General features: G+C 43.5%; 1 protein-coding gene across 1 annotated transcript in view; it reads right to left on the reverse strand.

Annotated features, from left to right (window-relative positions):
* Positions 1-6,214: 6,214 nt before the first annotated feature.
* LOC115085327 (coiled-coil domain-containing protein 178-like) overlaps positions 6,215-20,281 on the reverse strand; it is a 205,574-nt gene continuing 191,507 nt past the window's right edge. Inside the window, exon 7 of the mRNA XM_029591203.1 lies at positions 6,215-6,770. Within this exon, the coding sequence (XP_029447063.1) occupies positions 6,424-6,770 (347 nt within the window). The 3' untranslated portion in view covers positions 6,215-6,423. The remainder of the gene's footprint in view (positions 6,771-20,281) is intronic.

Raw genomic sequence — 20,281 nt, forward strand, 5'->3', positions numbered from 1 at the left:
TAATTTATCATTAAATGAAGGACATGTTCCAGACATATTGAAAACAGCGGTGATTAAGCCAATTTTTAAAAAAGACAGTCTTGACCCTGATATTTTAAACAATTATTGCCCAATCTGAAATCTCCCACTGTTAGCAAAACTGCTTGAGAAAACTGTGCAAATTCAGCTAACAGAACATCTTGAAAAAAATAATATACTATGCCCATCTCAATTCGGTTTCAGGAAGCATTATAGCACTGAATCGTTACTGCTCACATTAAATGATACCAAACTCAGAGGATTTGATAGCGGACAAAATTATCTATTGGTGCTACTTAACTTTTCCGTGCTTTTGATACTGTTAACCACTCTATCCTTCTTAAATGGCTTACAGAATTTGGGCTTACAAATAACACAATTCGATGGTTTTCATCTAACCTTTCAAACCGCAATTTCAGGTAAAAATTAATAGTTCACTTTCAAAAAACTTTCAACTTACAACAGGTGTTCCACAAGGCTCGTCACTCTCGGCCACACTGTTTAAACATATACATACTTCCCTTCTGTCATTACTTACTGGTCTTGGGCTTACACATTACATATATGCCGATGAAATTCAAATACTCATTCCCATTAATGATTCTATAGAAGCAACATATAAAAAAACGGCCCTTATGTTTATCCATTATCAAACAACTGTTAACCCACATCAGACTCATATTAAACATGTCCAAAACCAAGATCATATTGCTAAATAGAAAATCAACTTCATCTCCCCTACCTCCACTAAAAACAAAAGACCTTAAAAATGAAATTGATCCTGTACCATGTCTTCGGGATCTGGATAAGTGATAGATAGTGAGCTGAATTTTTAAGACACACATTGCAACAAAACTCAAAGATTATAGAGCTTTCCATCTTGGTCTACTGAGCATGTGCAACTCTAGTCTTTTCCCCTGCCTCAGTACATTATAAAGCTAAGATGGAGAAACCCAACTCCCAGGGGAGGCGGGAGAGAATCCCAAGGACTGATATCCTGCTGTGTATCGGAAAATAACCTGTCACAGATAAGTACTATCATTTTCTCCAAGAACAAGCAGAGGGAGCCCTCATACATGAGGATATATGAAAAACAGGGGAAACCTCAGTGCAAAAAAGCACCACCTGAGTTTTTGGCAGAAGAAACCACTCTATCCCCCCCTTTTCCTCTGTTAATGTTGTATTTATTTTTCAGCAGTCAGATCTAAAATGGGTTCTGCGAGGAAAAGGAGTTAGGTTCTACACCTCAAAGAGATCTGTAGGACAGATGGAGTTACAAAACCTCATTGCGCAGATATGGTCCCCACCACATCCCACCAAAGGCAGGGATGTGATGTTGAACTTGTGGCAAAAAACTCACTTGCTGCATGAAAAGCCAATGCAATTAGAGCTCCCGCACAGTTGAGCCCCTGACCTGCCCCACTAGGCCTAGGTCTTCCTGGAGACAGGAAAGGGCAAAAATCACTGACCAAGAGAAAAAGATCTCTTGGACCACAAACTGCACAGTTTCTCTGGTATCAAAACGATGGCCAATAGACAATCTGGAGCTAGAGAGCTCTCCAGAAAGAAAACTATGGATCAATGGTTAGAGAACCACCCAAACACAACACTGATTCGCAAGAGTGGTGGCAAAATGAAAACATGCATGTTTTGCCCACCTGGAATCAGAAAAAGCATTCCCCTCATGTGGGAGAAATCCTTATCTACTGCAGGAGAGCGGCTTTTCATGAAAGAGAATCCAATGACAAAAGTGCGAGAAGCCAGAGTTCGGTACCTCTCCCCACAAGCTATGAGGCATCTTGGCAGTGCAGTAGCACAAAGTGGTGGGGCGAGTGCTCCTCCCCAACGGGCTCCCTGATCCAGTGGGACAGAGAAAATGGCAAAGGAAGAAAGCATTCATTCAGAGGCAAAGCCACCCAGAGAAGAAAGCATGAAAACAACCTCTTCCCTGAGCAGAAAACAAGGCACTGAGAGGGAACCTACTACGGTTACCTTTTCTATGTCAATAGCCATATTTCCTATATATCCTGAGAGGGATAATGATCTCAACTTTAACAGGATCAACAGCACATATGTGTCCAGACTTTGTCCCATACCTGTAATCGACACATTGGCACTATCAGAGACTGGGCAACAAAGCTCTGAAACTAGAAACCCCCTGCTCTCCATACGAGTGGAACACAGTTGCCAACTTATGGAGAGATAGAGAGGGGGCCACCCCTCATTACCTCCACAGTATTCTACTGGTAATAAAGCAAGTCGATGATGGCCAAATAGTCGAACACTATGGACACCATGGCAAACAAGTGCAGGGACACCAGCGAAAGAGGTCTAGCTAATTCTTGCTGCTCCACCACCCCAAGCTCCCTATAAGGGATCTGAAAAGACCTGTTCCAATTCATATCAATTGAAGGCTGACCATCAAAAGGCATAGCCCCTGCAAGAGCAAAGAATTTACATTGGTATGTGCCCTGGAACTTTCCCAGTGAAGGGGATCCAAAGCATAAGCAAATATGGGAAGGGGCCTGAAAAGCCTGTCCCCATGTAATGGGGGAGTTATCCCAATGCTACAGTCCCAGTACCCACCCCAAAAGGGTGGCCATGGAATAAATAGGAGTGCATTCTCACCAGAAAGGTCAGAGACATCTTGGTGCACTGCAGTGCACTAGCCCATGATGCTTTCTGTCACAAGATGACACATGTACCAGAGAGCACCGAGTAACAGTAGTGCTTCTGTACTTAACCTCAGCACTGCAACTGCAGTGCCTTGCACCCACGCAGTGGTATTCCACTTTGTTATCGGTGGTGCATATGTGACCGATGTCATAGCACCAACCTTGGTTCTGTGTTGGCATTATATCCATGCCATGGTGTGGACTCACAACTAAGTGGACAGTACCCTCAGTGATGCACTGTGAAGGAGTTCACCATCCTGATGTGACAATTTATTTATTTATTTATTTTTAGTTTTTATATACCGAGGTTCCTGTATAGTATACATATCACCCCGGTTTACAAGGAAGTAAAACTAACGCCTCGCAGGGCGATTTACATTGAAACGAATAAACGAAAAAAACGATAAAACATTAAAACAGGTAACAGGTAATGAAAGGGGGCATAATGGGGATTAGGGGAAGTTACATAGAATGACATGTGTTAAGCATGTCCATTCTAAATTGTGATAAAGCTGCTCAGAACCTATGTACAGAAAACTATGTACAACGGGGGTTGGTGGTTCAAGGTCTATCATTTGGAAGAATACAGGAATTGTATTCTTCCGGCTCTTAGCTGTCCGGGAATGCTTATGTGAAAAGCCAGGTCTTTAGCTTCTTTTTAAACGTAATGTGACAAGGTTCAAGACGCAGATCCGGTGGGAGCGAGTTCCAGAGTGTGGGACCCGCAGTGGATAGAGCGCGTTTCCTCAGGGAGGTTTTCGCCGGCTGGGTTACAAGCATGTTCTTATACGCATTTCTCGTCGGTCTCTTGGAGGTGTGTAGCTGTTGTTGAAAAGTTAAATTGAGAGGAGAGATGTTATGTAGGGCCTTGTGTATCATCATGATGCTTTTAAAGTGAATCCTGTGTTTGATCGGTAACCAGTGAAGGTGCTGGAGGATGGGGGTAATATGATCCCTTTTTTTGTGAGAATTCTAGCCGTAGCGTTAAGGACCATCTGGAGTGGTTTGGTGGTGCTAGCGGGAAGACCCAGAAGGAGAGAGTTGCAATAGTCCAGTTTCGGGAGTATGATGGATTGTAGAACCAGGCGGAAGTCTCTGTAGAGTAGTAGTGGTTTTAATTTCTTTATTACCTGCAATTTAAAGAAGCATTCTTTTGTGGTATTGTTGACAAATTTGTTGAAGCTGAATCTGTTATCTAGGAGTACACCCAGGTCTCTTGCTTGTGGTGAAGTGAGGTCTTTGGGGGTGGCAGGGGATTGGCTGTCTGGTAGGGCGATGGGTGGGATATGATTTTCAGGAGCTATAAAGAGGATTTCGGTTTTGGTTGTATTTAGAACCAGGTTGAGGCTGTCGAGTAGGTTGTTGATTTCTGAGAGACATTTATTCCAATATGACATGGTTTTGTGAAGGGATTCCGCAATCGGGATGAGTATTTGTATGTCATCCGCGTATAGAAAGTGAATTAGCTTGAGTTTGGTAAGTAGGTGACAAAGAGGGAGAAGATATATATTGAAAAGAGTGGGCGAGAGGGAAGATCCTTGTGGTACCCCCATCTTGGATTCAATCGGGTGAGACTCTTTGTTGTTTATCTTGACCTTATAAAACCTGTTTTCAAGAAACGATTTGAACCATTTGAACGCTGATCCTGTGATGCTAATGTCCTTTAGACGCTGAAGGAGGCAGGAGTGGTTCACGGTGTCAAACGCTGAGGAGAGATCCAGAAGAGCCAGGAGGCATGGTTGACCTTTTTCCAGATTGACGAGAATTGTGTCTGATAGAGAGGCTAATAACGATTCTGTATTCTGGGTCTTGCGGAAGCTGAATTGGTTTGTGGTAAGTATATTGTTTTCCTCTAGGAATTCTGAGAGTTGTCTGTTTACAATTTTTTCCATAATTTTGGCAATCATTGGAAGATTTGCTATGGGTCTGAAATTGGCAGGGTCTGTGGTGGAAAGGTTGGGTTTTTTGAGTAGGGGCTTGAGCATAGCCAACTTGAGTTGGTTAGGGACATGGCACTGATCCCATCAGTACCATAGAATGCCCCATGGTGCTGGGCATGCAAGGGCACTGGATGGTGCTTTTGAAGGCAATCAGCTGCCTCCGTACTGGTGCATGTGGCCTGGACAGCCCAACTTTGTTGTAAGGCACCCCACAGCATGCATGTCGATGGTGCTTGATGCTGTCAACGCCCCTCATGATACTTACATAGTATTTGATGGTGAAAAAGATGCCCGGCAACCACCATAAAATCAATGGCACCGACGGTATCTGTGGCATCAATGGTGACGCTGACGTCCATGACACCCAGGCTCTCCAAGGTGTCGATAGTCTTGGCAGAGGCCATCGGTATCCATGGTGCTCAGTGGCATAGACAACTCCTGCCAGTGCCCACAGCACCTGATGATCTCAACCGCACCTGCAGTACTCCACTGCCTCAATGATAACCTATGGCATCAGCATTACTCACAGCATTTGATGTCAATGGTGCTCACGGCACCCGAAGTGTCAATTTCACCCTAAATCATCCATGGCGCTCAATGGCATCCTTCGACAGTGTTGATGGTGCCCGCAGTGTTCAATAGTGCCTAAGGCACTCGTCTATGCCAGCAGCACTTGATGGCACCCATGCTCGATGGTGAAGGCAGCCATGGTGCTTGACAGCTTCAATGGCATCCACAGCGCTCAACTGAATCGGTGGTACCCATAACACTTGATGGCTTCTGACAGTATCAATGGCAATCATGATCAACCACGGAGTTTGATGGTGTCGATGGTGCTCTTGGTTCTCGACAGTGTCAATGGCATCCTCGTCACTCAGTGGCATCAATGATTCCCATGGTACTCGATGGTGCATCAATATAGCCAATGAAGACCAACCCTAATGCTCCTGGGTTACACACCCAGTGTCTGACCATCAGTGCTCAGGTACATGGACATGCATAAGAAACCAATGTCAGGCATAGAATCAACAGTGCAGCAGCAATGTTGAATATCTGGACTCATGCTCATCCTCTCTTCCAAGGAGACTGCCTTGACAGAGCAAGCTAACATGCAGGAGAAGAGACTATGTGATCCAAGGACCAGAGTTGAAGATTAACTTGGGCCCATGAAAACTAATTCCCAGGACTGGGGAAAGGATGAGCTCTCCTCCCCTCAGAAACATTCCAGTCCTGGATTCCTTCAATGCTTAAGCCTCCATTGATTCCCAAGGTTGGACAAAACCTCATGGAACTCCTGCCTGGATGGAAACTCAGGCAACTCCCCAGTTTAGAGGCCTACCTGGACCACACATGGACTGTAGAATGCAGGTCCCAATAGGCACTGAGAAATGCACAAAAAATAGACAAATTAAAGAAGAGGACTACACAAACAAGCTGCAGGCACAGCATTATTTATTAGGAAAAAACAAACTTCTACCATACTGAACTGAGCACTAAGCCTGCCATACAGCCAGTCAAGAAATCCTTGAAAAAGGAAAAAATATCAAAATAAACACAAATTACCGAAAGGTACATATGGAAAAAACAAAAATTTGCAGGGCCCTTCTGGAATATACAGCTTCTGCAGATCCAGAACATAAAGATGAAAAAAACATAGGCTTTGTGGAAAAAGAGACTAAGGGGTCCTGCTTGGGAGGCAGGGGGGGTGGGGTGACTACAGCAGTGCATGCTCACTAGAGCATGCTGAAAGCTCTAGAATCTTTGACATCATAGTTCTGAACCAGACTCCGTCAGATGATGTCACCCATGTGTGAAGACTGCCATCCTGCTTGTCCTTGGAGAAAATGTGATGCTAATCTATTACAAATTATTATTTGCTCCTTCATACAACTAAATGTCATAAAGAATGCTGCAGCAATGTTAACTTTGATACCATTTTCCACAGCCGCAGGGAGCTGCTGAAGCCTCCACAATGACAAAGAATCGATCTTCGTGACCAGGCTTTTCTTTATCAGCCTTTGGAGTTTCAAAGCTTCTTCAGCTGCCTGACGATCAGCTTCTAGACGCCAAATCAACTCAATGACTTCTGTTACTACTTCTTCTGTATCTTGCTTCATGGCACCAGCATCCCCAGCCTCTTTAAAAATATAATATGTAAGAATATGTACACAATATATTCTATGTAATTACTTGTCAGTTTTGCAAGTCTAATAAGCTTATTTTTTATTATAATTTTAGAGGCATTTGAAACAATACAAGCATATACTTAACAATTCTTATGTGACATTCTGATAGGCTCATGTCCCCTCAACAGAATACAATACATGGTCACCCACATTTTATCTTTGTAAAACAATAACACAATAACTGAACTGAACAGGAATGGGTGAACAAAAGCCTAAGATAAGTAAAACAAAACATAGAGAAATGGGAAAAAAGGCAATATCTTAAAAGTTATCTACATTAATGCTCATAGTATGGGAAATAAAGTCCTAGATCCAAAGGCAGTCATTGAAGAAGCTTATTTAGATTTAGTGGCTGTTACGGAGACTTTGTACATAGAAAACCATGTCTGAGATATAACAACCCGCTCTACAATTTATTCAGGAAGGACCAGGTAGGAAGAAAGGAAAGAAGCACGGCATTATATATAAAAAATATTAAAGCAACAGAATTGCAGGGCTTACAAGGTAAAAAGGAGGAGAAGGTTAATTGGAAAGAAGTGTTTCCAGCCCATCTTCTGCTGCAAACACCATTCAGTAGTGCCACGGGTCTGGGTCCAAGTCCGGATGAGGAGAAGAAGTTGCAACCAAGCATAAAACTGAGATTTACGTAGAGAATGAGTAGCCCACAATTTGGAAAAAGGAAGAAGTCATTCTGCAAGAGAGAGGAGAGAAACTAGGTACCACAATCTTGCCTGCTCTTCCAATTTATAAAGGCACCACCAATATGAAATTGCGAGTGGAGCCATAAGGGAGCCAACCTCGAAAATTGCCAAGTAGGGAGTAGAAGGCTCTAGATGGTCATACTCCAAAAACGCTCTGTGCATGGAGCTTAAAATGGGGTTAGTTTTAATTGAACAAGAAGGAGACATCAGTAAAATAGCCCCAAAAGGAAGTGCAGAAAGTAACTCTCGTTCAATATATACCCAATGAGGTACATCAGGAATAGAAAGAAAATTGGACATCCAATAATACCCTTGCTGTAATATAAATGCCTGATGATAATGATAAAAATCCAGGAAATTAACCCCCCTGCGATTCTTATCGGCCTTCAACTTGGAAAGTGTTTATTAGAAGAGATTTATGGCACCAGAGAAAATGGGTAAGCACATATGGTCCACCTGCTTATAAAAATCACCGGAGAAAAAAATTGGAATCATGGAAAATACAAAATTTAAATGGGGAGCAAGCACCATCTTAATAGTATCAAGGCATCTCCACCATGTTAAGTAGAGAGGAGACCAATGTAAAATATAATTATGTAGCATTTGCAAAAGGGAAACTTCACAATGCAAAAGGGTGGAAGACAGGTCTTCAAAAAAAAAGTATAACCAGATATGTAAGGCCACCGTCCATTTTTTGGAATGGATACGCAGAGAAATCAACCAAGAAACCAAGGGAGTTTAAGGGAAGTAACTCAGTTTTATGCCAGTTGACACAATATCCAGAAAAATAAGAGAAAGCAGAGATGAGAGAAAACAAATGTGGAAGATAAGAGACAGGTTTGGTAATAAATAACAAAACATCATCAGCATAAGCCGAAAGCTTATAAATTTCTGAACCAAAAACAACACCTTCAATAACAGGAGATTGCTGTATAGCCAGCAATAGGGGTTCTAAAGCCAGGTTGAATCGAAAAGGGGATAAAGGGAAACCCTGTCTGGTCCCTCTGCACAGCTCAAAATGAGGGGAAATCTTGTTGTTGATATAAAGAAAAGTGAAAGGATCATGGTAAAGAAGTCAGATCCATGCCAAAAAAGAAGGACAATCAGTGGCTAGGAGGTAAGGCCACTCAATTGTATCGAACATTTTTTCAGCATCCAAAGAGAGAGCTATCATTGGGGAGGGGAGGGATTTAGCTAGTCTCTGCATATGAAGAAATAGGCGAACACTATTAGAAATCAGCCAATGTTTGATAAAGCCAGTTTGGTCAGGATAAATGACAATATCCATAATAGTGGCCATGCGATTGCTAAAATCTAAGGGTTTGATTTTAAGACCTGCATGCGTGCAGTTCCTGGTACACATACATGGACGCAGCTATTTTATAACAGTACTTCAGCATGCAAAGGGGTTTACGTGCATGGCAAAGCCCTTCTGAAAATGTGCGCAGTGCACGCAAGGTCCAGCCACACACATAACCCCCCGTTTTTACGTGCGTGGCCCTTTTAAGATCGGACTGAAGAAACAGAAAGGAAGGCTGTCTAACAAAGCCGTGAGGGCAACAAAACAGGATCAGCAGCCAAATGTCCAAAATTGGATTTCTTTATTGCAAGGTAACACGAGTGTGTGAATAGTGATTTATATTTGTTATTTTATATTACAGACCATAAAATGTACAGTCTTTTTTAAGACTTGGATTCTTTGATCAATACACGATTTGCGTTGAGGTAAAGGTCATATCTTTTGCTGTTGCCAATATATATAATTTGTCACAATCTATATATCACACCACATTTCTATGTTACCATTTTATTTGTGTCTATTATTTATGTTTTTATATTTTTTATTATTTATTAATGTGTGTTATTTATATGTTGTAGCCCCTGATGTAACCCCACTGTAAGAGGGCGAAACTCGGCCAGAGTTGGGCACTTTTCACACTCGTGTTACCTTGCAATAAAGAAATCCAATTTTGGACATTTGGCTGCTGATCCTGTTTTGTTGCCCTTTTAAGATCGGGCCAGTAGTAAATATTTTATAATCAGAGTTCAAAAGGGAAATTGGCCTGTAATTTGAGACCAGCTGAGGATCCTGCCCTGGCTTTGGAAGCACCATAATACACGCTTCAGAGAAAAAGGGAGAAGACATCATATTAGAAAAGTAAGTAAGCAACTGAGGGACAAGCAAATTTTGAAAAGACCGATAAAAGTCAATAGTAAAGCCATCAGGTCCAGGGGCCTTCCCTCCCTTCAAGGAAGACAAGGCAATGGAGACTTCAGCCAAAGTGATTGGACCATCCAAGCCTGCTCGCTGGTCATCAATAAGAACCAGGTGTCATACCTGTGAAAAAAACTAGTTAATAGAGTCAGAGGAAGAAGACTCAGATTTGTACAGATCATGTTAAAAATCCCCAAATTTCTGCAATATTTCCACTTCCAATAACAATGGGTGACCATGCTCAGTAGTAAGTACATGGATATGTTTATTTTCCTTTTTCCTTTTAAGATAAGTCGCTAAAAGGTGACCACACTTGTTATTTTCCGTATAATATTGAGTCGTCTCAATAAAAATAGCTTTCCCAGCATATAAACTCATTCATTTATTATACTCACAATGCGCCTTCTGCAAGGCCAGCAAAGTAGCTGAGGATGGGTAAGAAATGTGTTCCTGCTCCAGCTGAGCCACAGAAGCATGTAAGGAAGCAAATTTCTCTCTTTGCACCCTCTGAGATCTAATGCTATAACTAAGAATCTCCCTCCCGAATAGTCGCCTTAAAAGCCATCCAGTACGTGGGAGAGGAGACATCTGGATAATATTATACACAAAATATTCAACAATCTTGTCGGAGAAATTCTATGAAAGCAGGTCCTCCAAAAAAGCAGGATTGAACCTCCACAATCAATCAAGGGTAATGTTTAAGGAGCCCACTGCATGATCTGAGACTAATATGGGGTGAATAGTGGCAGAATGAACGTTATGAACCAAAGAGCCCATTATCAAAAAATAATCTATGCAAGAGCAGGTAGTGTGGGAAGCTGAAAAAAAAGTATAGCCTTTGTCAGTGGGATATAAAAGTCGCCAAGGGTCAGCAAGGCCAAAAGAGTCAATGAGATTAAAAAGAACTTGATGAGCCTTGGAATAAGTGAGTTTTGGATTAGACTGTTTGTCCAAAATGAGATCTAAAGGTAGATTAAAATTTCCATCTATGACTAATGGCGAGGATCCATCCCCTAGGAGTTGTTAAGAGACATCCTGAGAAAAAGAGGGATCACCAGAATTCGGGGCCTAGAGATTAAAAAAAGTAAAATGTTCAGACCCAATGGCAACCCGCACAGACACCCATCGGCCTGCAGTATCAGCAGCTAGGGATGTGCAGAGGGACGCAATACGTTGCATTCGTGATTCAGATTCGTCGAGGAGCAGATATGTTGCATTCGGCCGTATGGCGCCCCGATGCGTTAATATGGCGATTTCTGTTCGTGTCCCAGCTAAAATTAAAATTAACTACAACCCCCCACCCTCCTGACCCCCCCCCAAAGACTTACCAAAACTCCCTGGTGGTCCAGCGGGAAGTCCAGGAACCATCCCCTGCACTCTCACACCCTCGGTGCCGGTTTCATCATGGCGCCGATAGCCTTTGTCACAGGGGCTACCAGTGCCATTGGTCAGCCCCTGTCACATGGCCATCGGCGCCATCTTGTGCTCCTACCATGTGACAGGGGCTGACCAATGGCACCGGTAGCCCCTGTGACATAGTATGGGCAAAGGCTATCGGCGCCATTTTGAGTACTGGCATCGGACGACCGGCATGCAGGAGGTCGCTCCCGGACCCCCGCTGGACTTTTGGCAAGTTTGTGGGGGTCAGAAGGCCCCCCCAAGCTGGCCAGAAGTCCCTGTGGGTCCAACAGGGGTCCCGGAGCGACCTCCTGCATGCCGGCCGTCCGATGCCAGTACTCAAAATGGCGCCGATAGCCTTTGCCCATACTATGTCACAGGGGCTACCGGTGCCATTGGTCAGCCCCTGTCACATGGTAGGAGCACAATATGGCGCCAATGGCCATGTGACAGGAGCTGACCAATGGCACCGGTAGCCCCTGTTACAAAGGCTATCGGCGCTATGATGAAACCGGCACTGAGGGTGTGAGTGCAGGGGATGGCTCTCGGACCCCCCGCTGGACCACCAGGGAGTTTTGGAAAGTCTTGGGGATGGGGCGGGGGTTTTGTTTAAATTTGTATTTAGGTGGCCGTATAATTTGGCGAAGATTCGTGTATTCGTGGGGAATCGCGATACATTTCGCTTCCCCACGAATACTACGAATAGTGCAATATACGTTGCGGATCGCCAATACGGCGAAAACGAATGCACACCCCTATCAGCAGCCTGTTGTAAAACTTGGACACCCAGCCTGTTATGAAATAAAAGAGCAATCCCATGCTTTTTATGCACTGCAGGACAAAAACAAAACTCCCCTACCCACATTTGCTTCAGTTTGAGAGATTTCCTGAAGGATAGCTACATCCACATGCAAGAAGTTTAAATAAGACAATATTTTCTTGCGTTTGATTGGGTGTGAAAGACCATTAACATTAAGAGAGATTACAGTCAGACCAACCATAGTAAGAAATATAACCGGCACACCAATATACAGAGAACAGAGACCGGTAGTATGAAAAATGACTTGACAACCTCCCCAAAAAAAGGCAACAACAAAAAAAAAACAAACTGTAAAGAGAAAATACATAGAGATCACAGCCACAAGAAGTGGCAACATAGAGTAAATGAGCCTCAGGGAAAACCTATAGCCACTCAAGATCCAACTGAGACTAGAAAAAATAAGACTTCCCCTATGTAGAAAGAAGAAATGCAAAGTCTAAAAAAGTCAATCCTCCGATAAATGCCAACACAATTCCAGTAAAGCACTAACAATAAGGAGGGGTCTTGAATGCAGGCATTCCAAAACAATGAACTGAAGAGTCTGAAACCACTCCTTAATGACCGGCAATAAAGAGAAAAATGGCACTGAGTGCAACTTGACACTCTTTCAGGTCACCATTTCTTGCGCAGATTCCAAAGAGTAGAGAAAGGAGTCCAGGTCAGCAGATGCCTCAAATGTCTTTGTTTGATTGTGGCATGTTACCCACATCCACACCAGGTGCATAAGACCATAATGGGCCCCTAAAGCATGCAGGCGAGGGCGAAAGGACAAAAAGCTTTGTTCTTCGCAGCTGTGGTCTTGGCCAGATCAGGCACAAATGAAGCAAGTTACCCTGAAAAGTGATAGGTGCCTTGATGTGAGCCTCTGCAAGCACCTGGACCTGTACATAGCAGAGTAGCTTGAAAATAATGGGCCCCAGATAGTGAGCGTTAGTAAAAGGCCATGAAGGAATCCTATGCACACATTCTATTTCAAAAGGTAAGTCAAAGTGAAGTTGCAGGCATTCCGGAATAATTTTAACCAAGAATTTTATCATATCGGAACCCGCCATACCCTCTGGAACATCGAGGATTCATAAATTACTGCAGCGATTCCGATTTGCACGATCTTCAAACTCCACTGCAAGCGATCCACCCGTTGAATCATAAGGGGAAGTGGGGCCACCGCCATTACCAATGATGTAGTTTTAGCTTCAACTTCCTCCAGCCAGGTTTGAAAAGATGACAACTACTGAATCATTGAAGTTAAACCTGTGTAAATGTCGATGTGGTTTCCATATTTATCTGGAGCATGTCCTTTAATGCTTGAGCTCAGCAAGAACCATATCGGCAGATGCCATAACCTTAGAGTGTGTCGACTTTTCAGGATCCTGTTTTAATCTCTTTGTACCGGCTGCCGCTGTGAAAGAATCCTCGATTTTACCGGGCTTGGAACTGGACATATGCCGGTGCCTGTAGATGAATCAAAAGGTAAAGAGAATAAAAAATATAAGGGCAAAGTTTAGAAAAACAAACTAGCATCCTGAGGAGCAGTTGGATCAAGCGGCCATCTTGGTTGCTGCTCAAGAGCATCCCCTTCTTTGGACAAGTCTTGCTAGCTGGCACTGAATGTCAGCAGGTCTGCTCCTTCATGGCCCTTTGCCACGGCGTGCCTTGCAACTTGGAGGCGGCATGCCTTTGGGAACCTTCCCCCGGGTCGTCTCTCAGTCCAGGGACTGCTGCAGGGCATGGAGTCCTGGGATTCTGGGGAAGGCACTGGTGAAGGCTTGGGCATGCATTGTAAGATCTGAGTCAAGACACTGGGCATGTTGATAAATGATGTCGCACTGTCAGGGCTTGTTAATGTGCCTCCGTCTAATCACGCAGCGCCTGGCTTTGATTGTTGACAGCCCTCCTCAGCTGCATTAGCCTTATCTATATGTGGTGGAGGTATACCCCATGCCTCCTTTCCAGCTGGTCCAGCTGCTCATGCATTAAGGTCTCTGTTGGTGCTGGTGTTGATGACAGTGCTGGTGCTAGTGCCAGTACTGTGCTGGTCATGGCGCGAGCTGATGTTTCTGCCTCCAAAATGGCATGAGGAAGCTGGTGGGCTATTCCTGCTGAGTGCCTGCTGCCTTGTGCTGGTGATGTGGTGTGCTCGACAGAGGTTGCAGTGGCTCATTGGCTCCCACTGCAGGCTGGGTTCCTCCATAAAAGCTGATATATTTAGGCTCACATTAAATGGGCTTGCTTAGTTAAGGGGTTCCAGCATCTGTCTATGCTCAGGAGGCTGGTGCTATTCCTCCTCTTCCTCCTTGCTGATCTGTGTCTGTACATCCATCAGCAAGGGGGCTTGGAAAAGTGCAACTGTGATGCTGGTCCTTGGGTGCTTGTCGGTTGGGACCGGCAAAGTCCTGGGCAAGAGCTGTGGAAACAAAGAAGACATAAGTAACAAAGCCAAGAAGAACACATGTACTGTTTGGCATGAGATGCGCACTTTGCATCTCAATTAATGTATTTTATGCCAAACTAGCTGTACCCGGCCACGCGTTGCTGTGGCAGAGCCTGGTTAAATGGAAAAGAAAGAAAAGAGAAAGTGCATGGCTGTAATATGTTTAATTTCGCAATGCTTGTGGGTATACAATATTTTTAGTTGTTCCATTGTTTGTGCAGATATAGAGATTGTTAGGTTTGCCGACTCTTGAACACGCAACATATAATTGTCCATGTGAGAAGCAATCGGTTTCTAGATCTAAACCGCAGAGTTGTAAAGATTGTCCTTGAGCTTTGTTGATGGTTATTGCAAACGCCAATCGAATTGGGAATTGCAATCTTTTAAATTGAAATGGCAGATCTGTTGGAATGATAGGGATGTGAGGAATGAGGACATCTTCACCTTTGAAAGGTCCTGTCAAGATTGTTGCTTCTATGACGTTGCTCATCAAATTTTTGACAGCAAGTCGTGTGCTGTTGCAAAGCATTGGCTGGTTGATATTTTGTAACATGATAATTGGTACGCCGATTTTCAATTGTAGTATGTGAGGTGGCATGCCTGGGAGGTCGAGTGAATTCAAAACTTCTGTGGGATAATTAACTGCTTCATAAAGTTTGATCTTCAGCGAGGCATTATTTGGCTGAAGTAAAGCAGATGGCTGAACGGTCTGTTAAATGACCGAGGTGAATGGGACCGCAATGTCCCAAGAAAGAGTGAAATGCAAATGAAAGTAATGTGTTTTTTTCCTAGCTAAGACGCCCCAGACCATAAGACGCACCTAGGATGCAGAGTGTGAAAAGAAAAAAAATGAAAATAGTTGGTGCTAAATGTGATCTGTCCCTGGGCGTCTGTGCGTGTTATGTAGTAAAATAGGGGAGTGGGTAACCAATTTTTTACTCCCCATTTTGTTTTGCGGTCTGGGGAGGGCTATTTCGGAGCCTTCCCCAGATCGTGCAACTTTTATCTTTCTGTTTGTGTGTGAACCCCCCTCCCCCCCAAAAAACCCCCATCACAACCGTTCTCTTTAAATAACCACCCCATACCCTCCTGCCCCCCCCCAGCCCAGCGAATAAAGTTACCCACCCTCCTGCCATTGCCCAACAGTTGCCGAATGAATGAAACATCCCCCGCATCGTGACCCCTCCCCAAGATGTTTGCAATTAAATCAGTACAATCCCCCACCCTCCAGACCCCCCGAGACCTGATACAAATCTCTGTCAGTGGAGCGGGTGTTCAGGAGCGGTCCGGGAGTGATGTATTGGCGTTGTGCAGTCGGCTGCCAGCAATGAAAATGGCTCCGACGGCCCTTTGCCCTTACTATGTCACTGGGGTCCAGCAATGGCAGCGGTAGGTCCTGTGACATAGTAAGGGCAAAGGGCCGCTGGCTGCCAGTTCTGAAAATGGTGCCGAGGGGCCCTCGCCCTTACTATGTCACATGGGCTACCGCAGCCATTGGTGTCCCCGAGTGGCATAGTAAGGGAAAGGGCCGTCGGCGCCATTTTCATTGCTGGCAGCCGACAGCCGTAGTCCAGGCGATGTGTCCTGGACCGCTCCTGGCCCCCCGCTGGAGCAGCCAGGACTTTTGTCAGGTTTTGTGTGTGTTTGGAGGGTGTGGGAAGTAAAATAATTTGGTATGTGTGTGGGTGGTGTGAGGAGGGTGGTGGGTGTTTCTTAGCTGTAAAGGAAATTGTTATCTTCGCTGTAAAAGACGGCCATACATTTTCCCCCCACTGTTATGGTGAAAAAAGTGGGCGAATGTGTGAAAAAGGAAGGGAAACGTGGACCTGGAATGGCGAAAGGATTAGTGTAGCATGTGTTTGTGTAAGGTGTAACAGATGGCGCTTACGTCCAGCAGGTCGCTGTTTTCAGGAAAAAAATATTTGAACCTTTTTTACCTGTCACAGGTGTGACATATCTGTAATGTAAGTACAGAAGAACCTTCCCGAATGCGAAAGAAAGGTTGTGTCCAAATTTGTAAGCAATCGGTGCAGTGGTTTCTGAGATTAGCGATTTTGTACAAACTATTTAACATTTTTATTTATATAGATGATATGGATAACTGTAGCAGCCTTGCCATTTACAGGTGAGGTGAACTCACCGGCTCCAGCTTGCTTGGTGTCCAACTGCTCAGACATTCCCTCAAACAGTTTGGTCCCACCTATTGGATGAGGCGCTTCTGCATCAGTGTCAGTACTATCAGACAAGAGGCTCCTCCTCTGGTCTGCCATATATATTTGTTCCTGTTTGATATCTTTGTTTTTAATTGGGCCTTTATGTCACAGTATCTGTGGGCCACCTGCTCCCCATTCCACTTCACGCCACTATGCCTCAATATAGCCTGGGCAATGGTACACCAGATTTGGCCCTTGGATGCCCTCAATATCCTGGCCGCACAGTTATCGAAGAACATTTATTTATTTATTTATTTATTTATTTATTTATTTATTTATTTATTTGGTTTTATATACCAGTGTTCTGGATCAATCACATCGGTTTACAGCAATAAAATATCACAAAATTTAAATACAGCATAAAATACATCATGGAGAATACCCTTTGACATGTAAAATAAATATATAACCTCTTAAAACATAAAATCAAATAAAATCAAATATAGAAACATAAAACACAATAATGAAAGGTTCAGTAAAGTCTAGAAATAACCATTACAGTCCAGCTAAAAATACTCTCTTTCTCTTCTCCAAACGCTTGCCAACATGGCATAATGTTCAAGGATAGAGATGTGAATCGGAACTGGAATCGGTTCGGATTCCGGTTCCGATTCACATGTGGGTTTTTTTTCATCGGGCCAGATCGCGGTTTTGTTTATCGGCTGCGCCCGAGCCGATAAACAAAAAGCCCACCCCGAACCTTTAAAACTAATCCCTTTGCTTCCCCCACCCTCCCAACCCCCCAAAAAACATTTTACAGGTACCTGGTGGTCCAGTGGGGGTCCCGGGAGCGATCTCCCGCTCTCGGGCCATCGGCTGCCACTAATAAAAATGGCGCCGATGGCCTTTGCCCTTACCATGTGACAGGGTATCCATACCATTGGCCGGCCCCTGTCACATGGAGGGAGCACTGGATGGCCGGCGCCATCTTTAAAAATGGTGTAAGCCATCCAGTGCTCCTACCATGCCTCTCCACAAACAAAAACAGACAGACAAACAGGACAAACTAACAAAAACTTTCACTCTAACAAACACCAAAGATCAAGGGAAAGACAACTCACTCAGGTAATCAGAAAAAAGCTACCCCCACTAAACCACTCACCTACTCTTCTCTCCTCTCTCCAAACACCTGACATACTTTCAAAGAGGCAGCTGCAAGAAGCCAGTTTATATAAACCATAAATCAACGTACACTGCGTAAAATAACGCACAATGCGCTACCATGATAACATATCACACTACGTGAAGATTGCCTTTTGATGTGATACACAGGAAATTGGCCTAACTATGCCCACTTTTTTTATCATGGGCACTATATCTGCTATATTTATAGCAATTTGATGAATCTAGGTCTTAGTTTGTGTGCCTCAGGTTCATTATAATCATTATGGTCTTATCCACCCAACCAATCCTATTTTTTTAGATTTTTTTTTACAGTTTGGCAGATAAAAATAAATGACCGAGGGTGTTACTCCCCTTTCAAATCTTGTTCATTGGTAGTGCACATCCATGATGATAGATGATGATAGATGAAAAAATCACTAACATCATGGCCAAGACCCCCCGCCCACACCATTTCAAATAAAATTACCCTCCCCAAATGCCCAGATGCCATCTTAGAATTCGAGTCTATCTCCTCCTCAGAAATAGAGTCAATCACAAGTAAAATTAACCCTGCATCAATCCCAGTAAAATCTCTAAAATCCATCCCAAACATTATAGCAAAACCAATCGCAGACATCATCAACACATCCATAACTCAGGGACATGTACCAACTGACATAAAAGGAGTCTTAGTCAAACTCATTTTTAAAAAACCCCAACTGAACCGCACTGAACTAAACAACTTCAGACCCATATCCATCCTCCCTTTCCTTGCCAAGCTTCTTGAAAAAGTAGTAAACAAGCAACTAACCGAACACCTAGAGAAACACAATATTCTACACCCTTTTCAATTCGGCTTCCGCAAATTCTTCAGCATGGAAACACTATTAATCTCCCTCACTGACACTGTCCTCAAAGGACTAGATAAAGGACAATCCTACATTCTAGCAATGCTAGATATCTCGGCAGCTTTCGACACCATTAGACACAAAATCCTCATTGACAGGCTAATCGAAATTGGTCTATCTGGCATCTCACTACAATGGCTCTGTTCTTATCTAGAGAACAGATACTACAAAGTCAAAATTGGCAATAGTGAATCTGAGCCCATCAAACTAACTCAAGGCATCCTACAAGGCTCCTCCCTGTCATCCACACTCTTCAATATATATATGCTCCCCTTATGCAAACTGCTAACTGACATAGGACTCACATTCTTCATATACGCAGACGACGTCCAAATCCTCATCCCCATCTCTGATTCAATTTCCAAATCTCTCCAGCTCTGGGATGACTATCTTAACTCCATCAATCAACTACTCAAATGAACCTAGCACTAAATACCACCAAAACTGAACTTCTAATAATAAGCCACAAACCAAATGATAAAATCCTCTCTGGTCTCTCCCACAACCAAACAAAACCCACAACTACTAATGAGGTAAGAAACCTAGGCATCACTCTAGACAATGAATTTAACCTAAAAAAATTCATAAACATAACAATGAAGAACTACTATTATAAACTCCACGTGTTAAAAAACTAAGACCCCTCCTTCACCACAATGACTTTAGATGGTCTTCCAGGCACTGATCCTACCCAAAATAGACTACTGCAATTCCAGATTCCTGGGGCTCCCTGCAATCTCACTAAAGCCTCTCCAAATGTTACAAAACGCCACTGCTAGAATCCTCACCAACACTAGAACATATTACCCCTATACTAAAAAACCTTCACTGGCTTCCTATACACCTTAGAATATGCTTCAAGAGTCTTACTCTAATTCACAAGACCCTATACAACCAAAATATACACTGGTTCAACACCTCCTTCCACTTTCACTCCCTCCGAAGAACAACCAGATCTGCCAATAATGGCACAATATCTATAACCTCACTCAAACTTCCGTACCTATCCTCGACTCGGGAATGTGCTCTATCCCTAGCCGGCCCTGCCATCTGGAACACAATGCCCCCTGACCTAAGGTTAGAACCAAACATGCAAAACTTCAAAAAAAAAGTTGAAAACTTGGCTATATAAACAAGCCTACCAAAAACTCTCTCACACACTTGCTCCCAGACCCCCAAGCGCTTATCCCCCTCAAGCCATTATTTAAATTGGTTTTCTAACTTGTTTATCTCTCCAGTTATGAAAATTATAATCAAATGTTCTTATTATCTGCATTCTGCTACCTTCCTTACCACCCCCTTTCCTATACTATACCCCTCCTGCCCCTAAATTCTGTGAAGTTATTCAATTGGTTAAGATGTAATTTCCTTTCACACCTCTGATTATTTTACTGTAAACCGATGTGATGTGCAAACGAACGTCAGTATAAAAAAAGCATTAAATAAAATAAAATGTTTTACCACATTATCTTCGCTTTACACAGATGAGGAAGTCAGCCTGACATAGCGCCATGTTTTGTTCACTGCTACCTCAGGGGCGTCCAACCAACATTGTTACTCCTTCTTGGCTCTCTTAGCTTCTTGCTGTTTTCCTCTAGATAAAATTATCCTTCAGTGATAAAATAGACTATCCTGAGCCATATGCTGAAATTAACTTCAATTGTCTATATCT

Source organism: Rhinatrema bivittatum, chromosome 2, assembly GCF_901001135.1.
Source record: "Rhinatrema bivittatum chromosome 2, aRhiBiv1.1, whole genome shotgun sequence".
In the NCBI taxonomy this organism is placed as follows: domain Eukaryota; kingdom Metazoa; phylum Chordata; class Amphibia; order Gymnophiona; family Rhinatrematidae; genus Rhinatrema; species Rhinatrema bivittatum.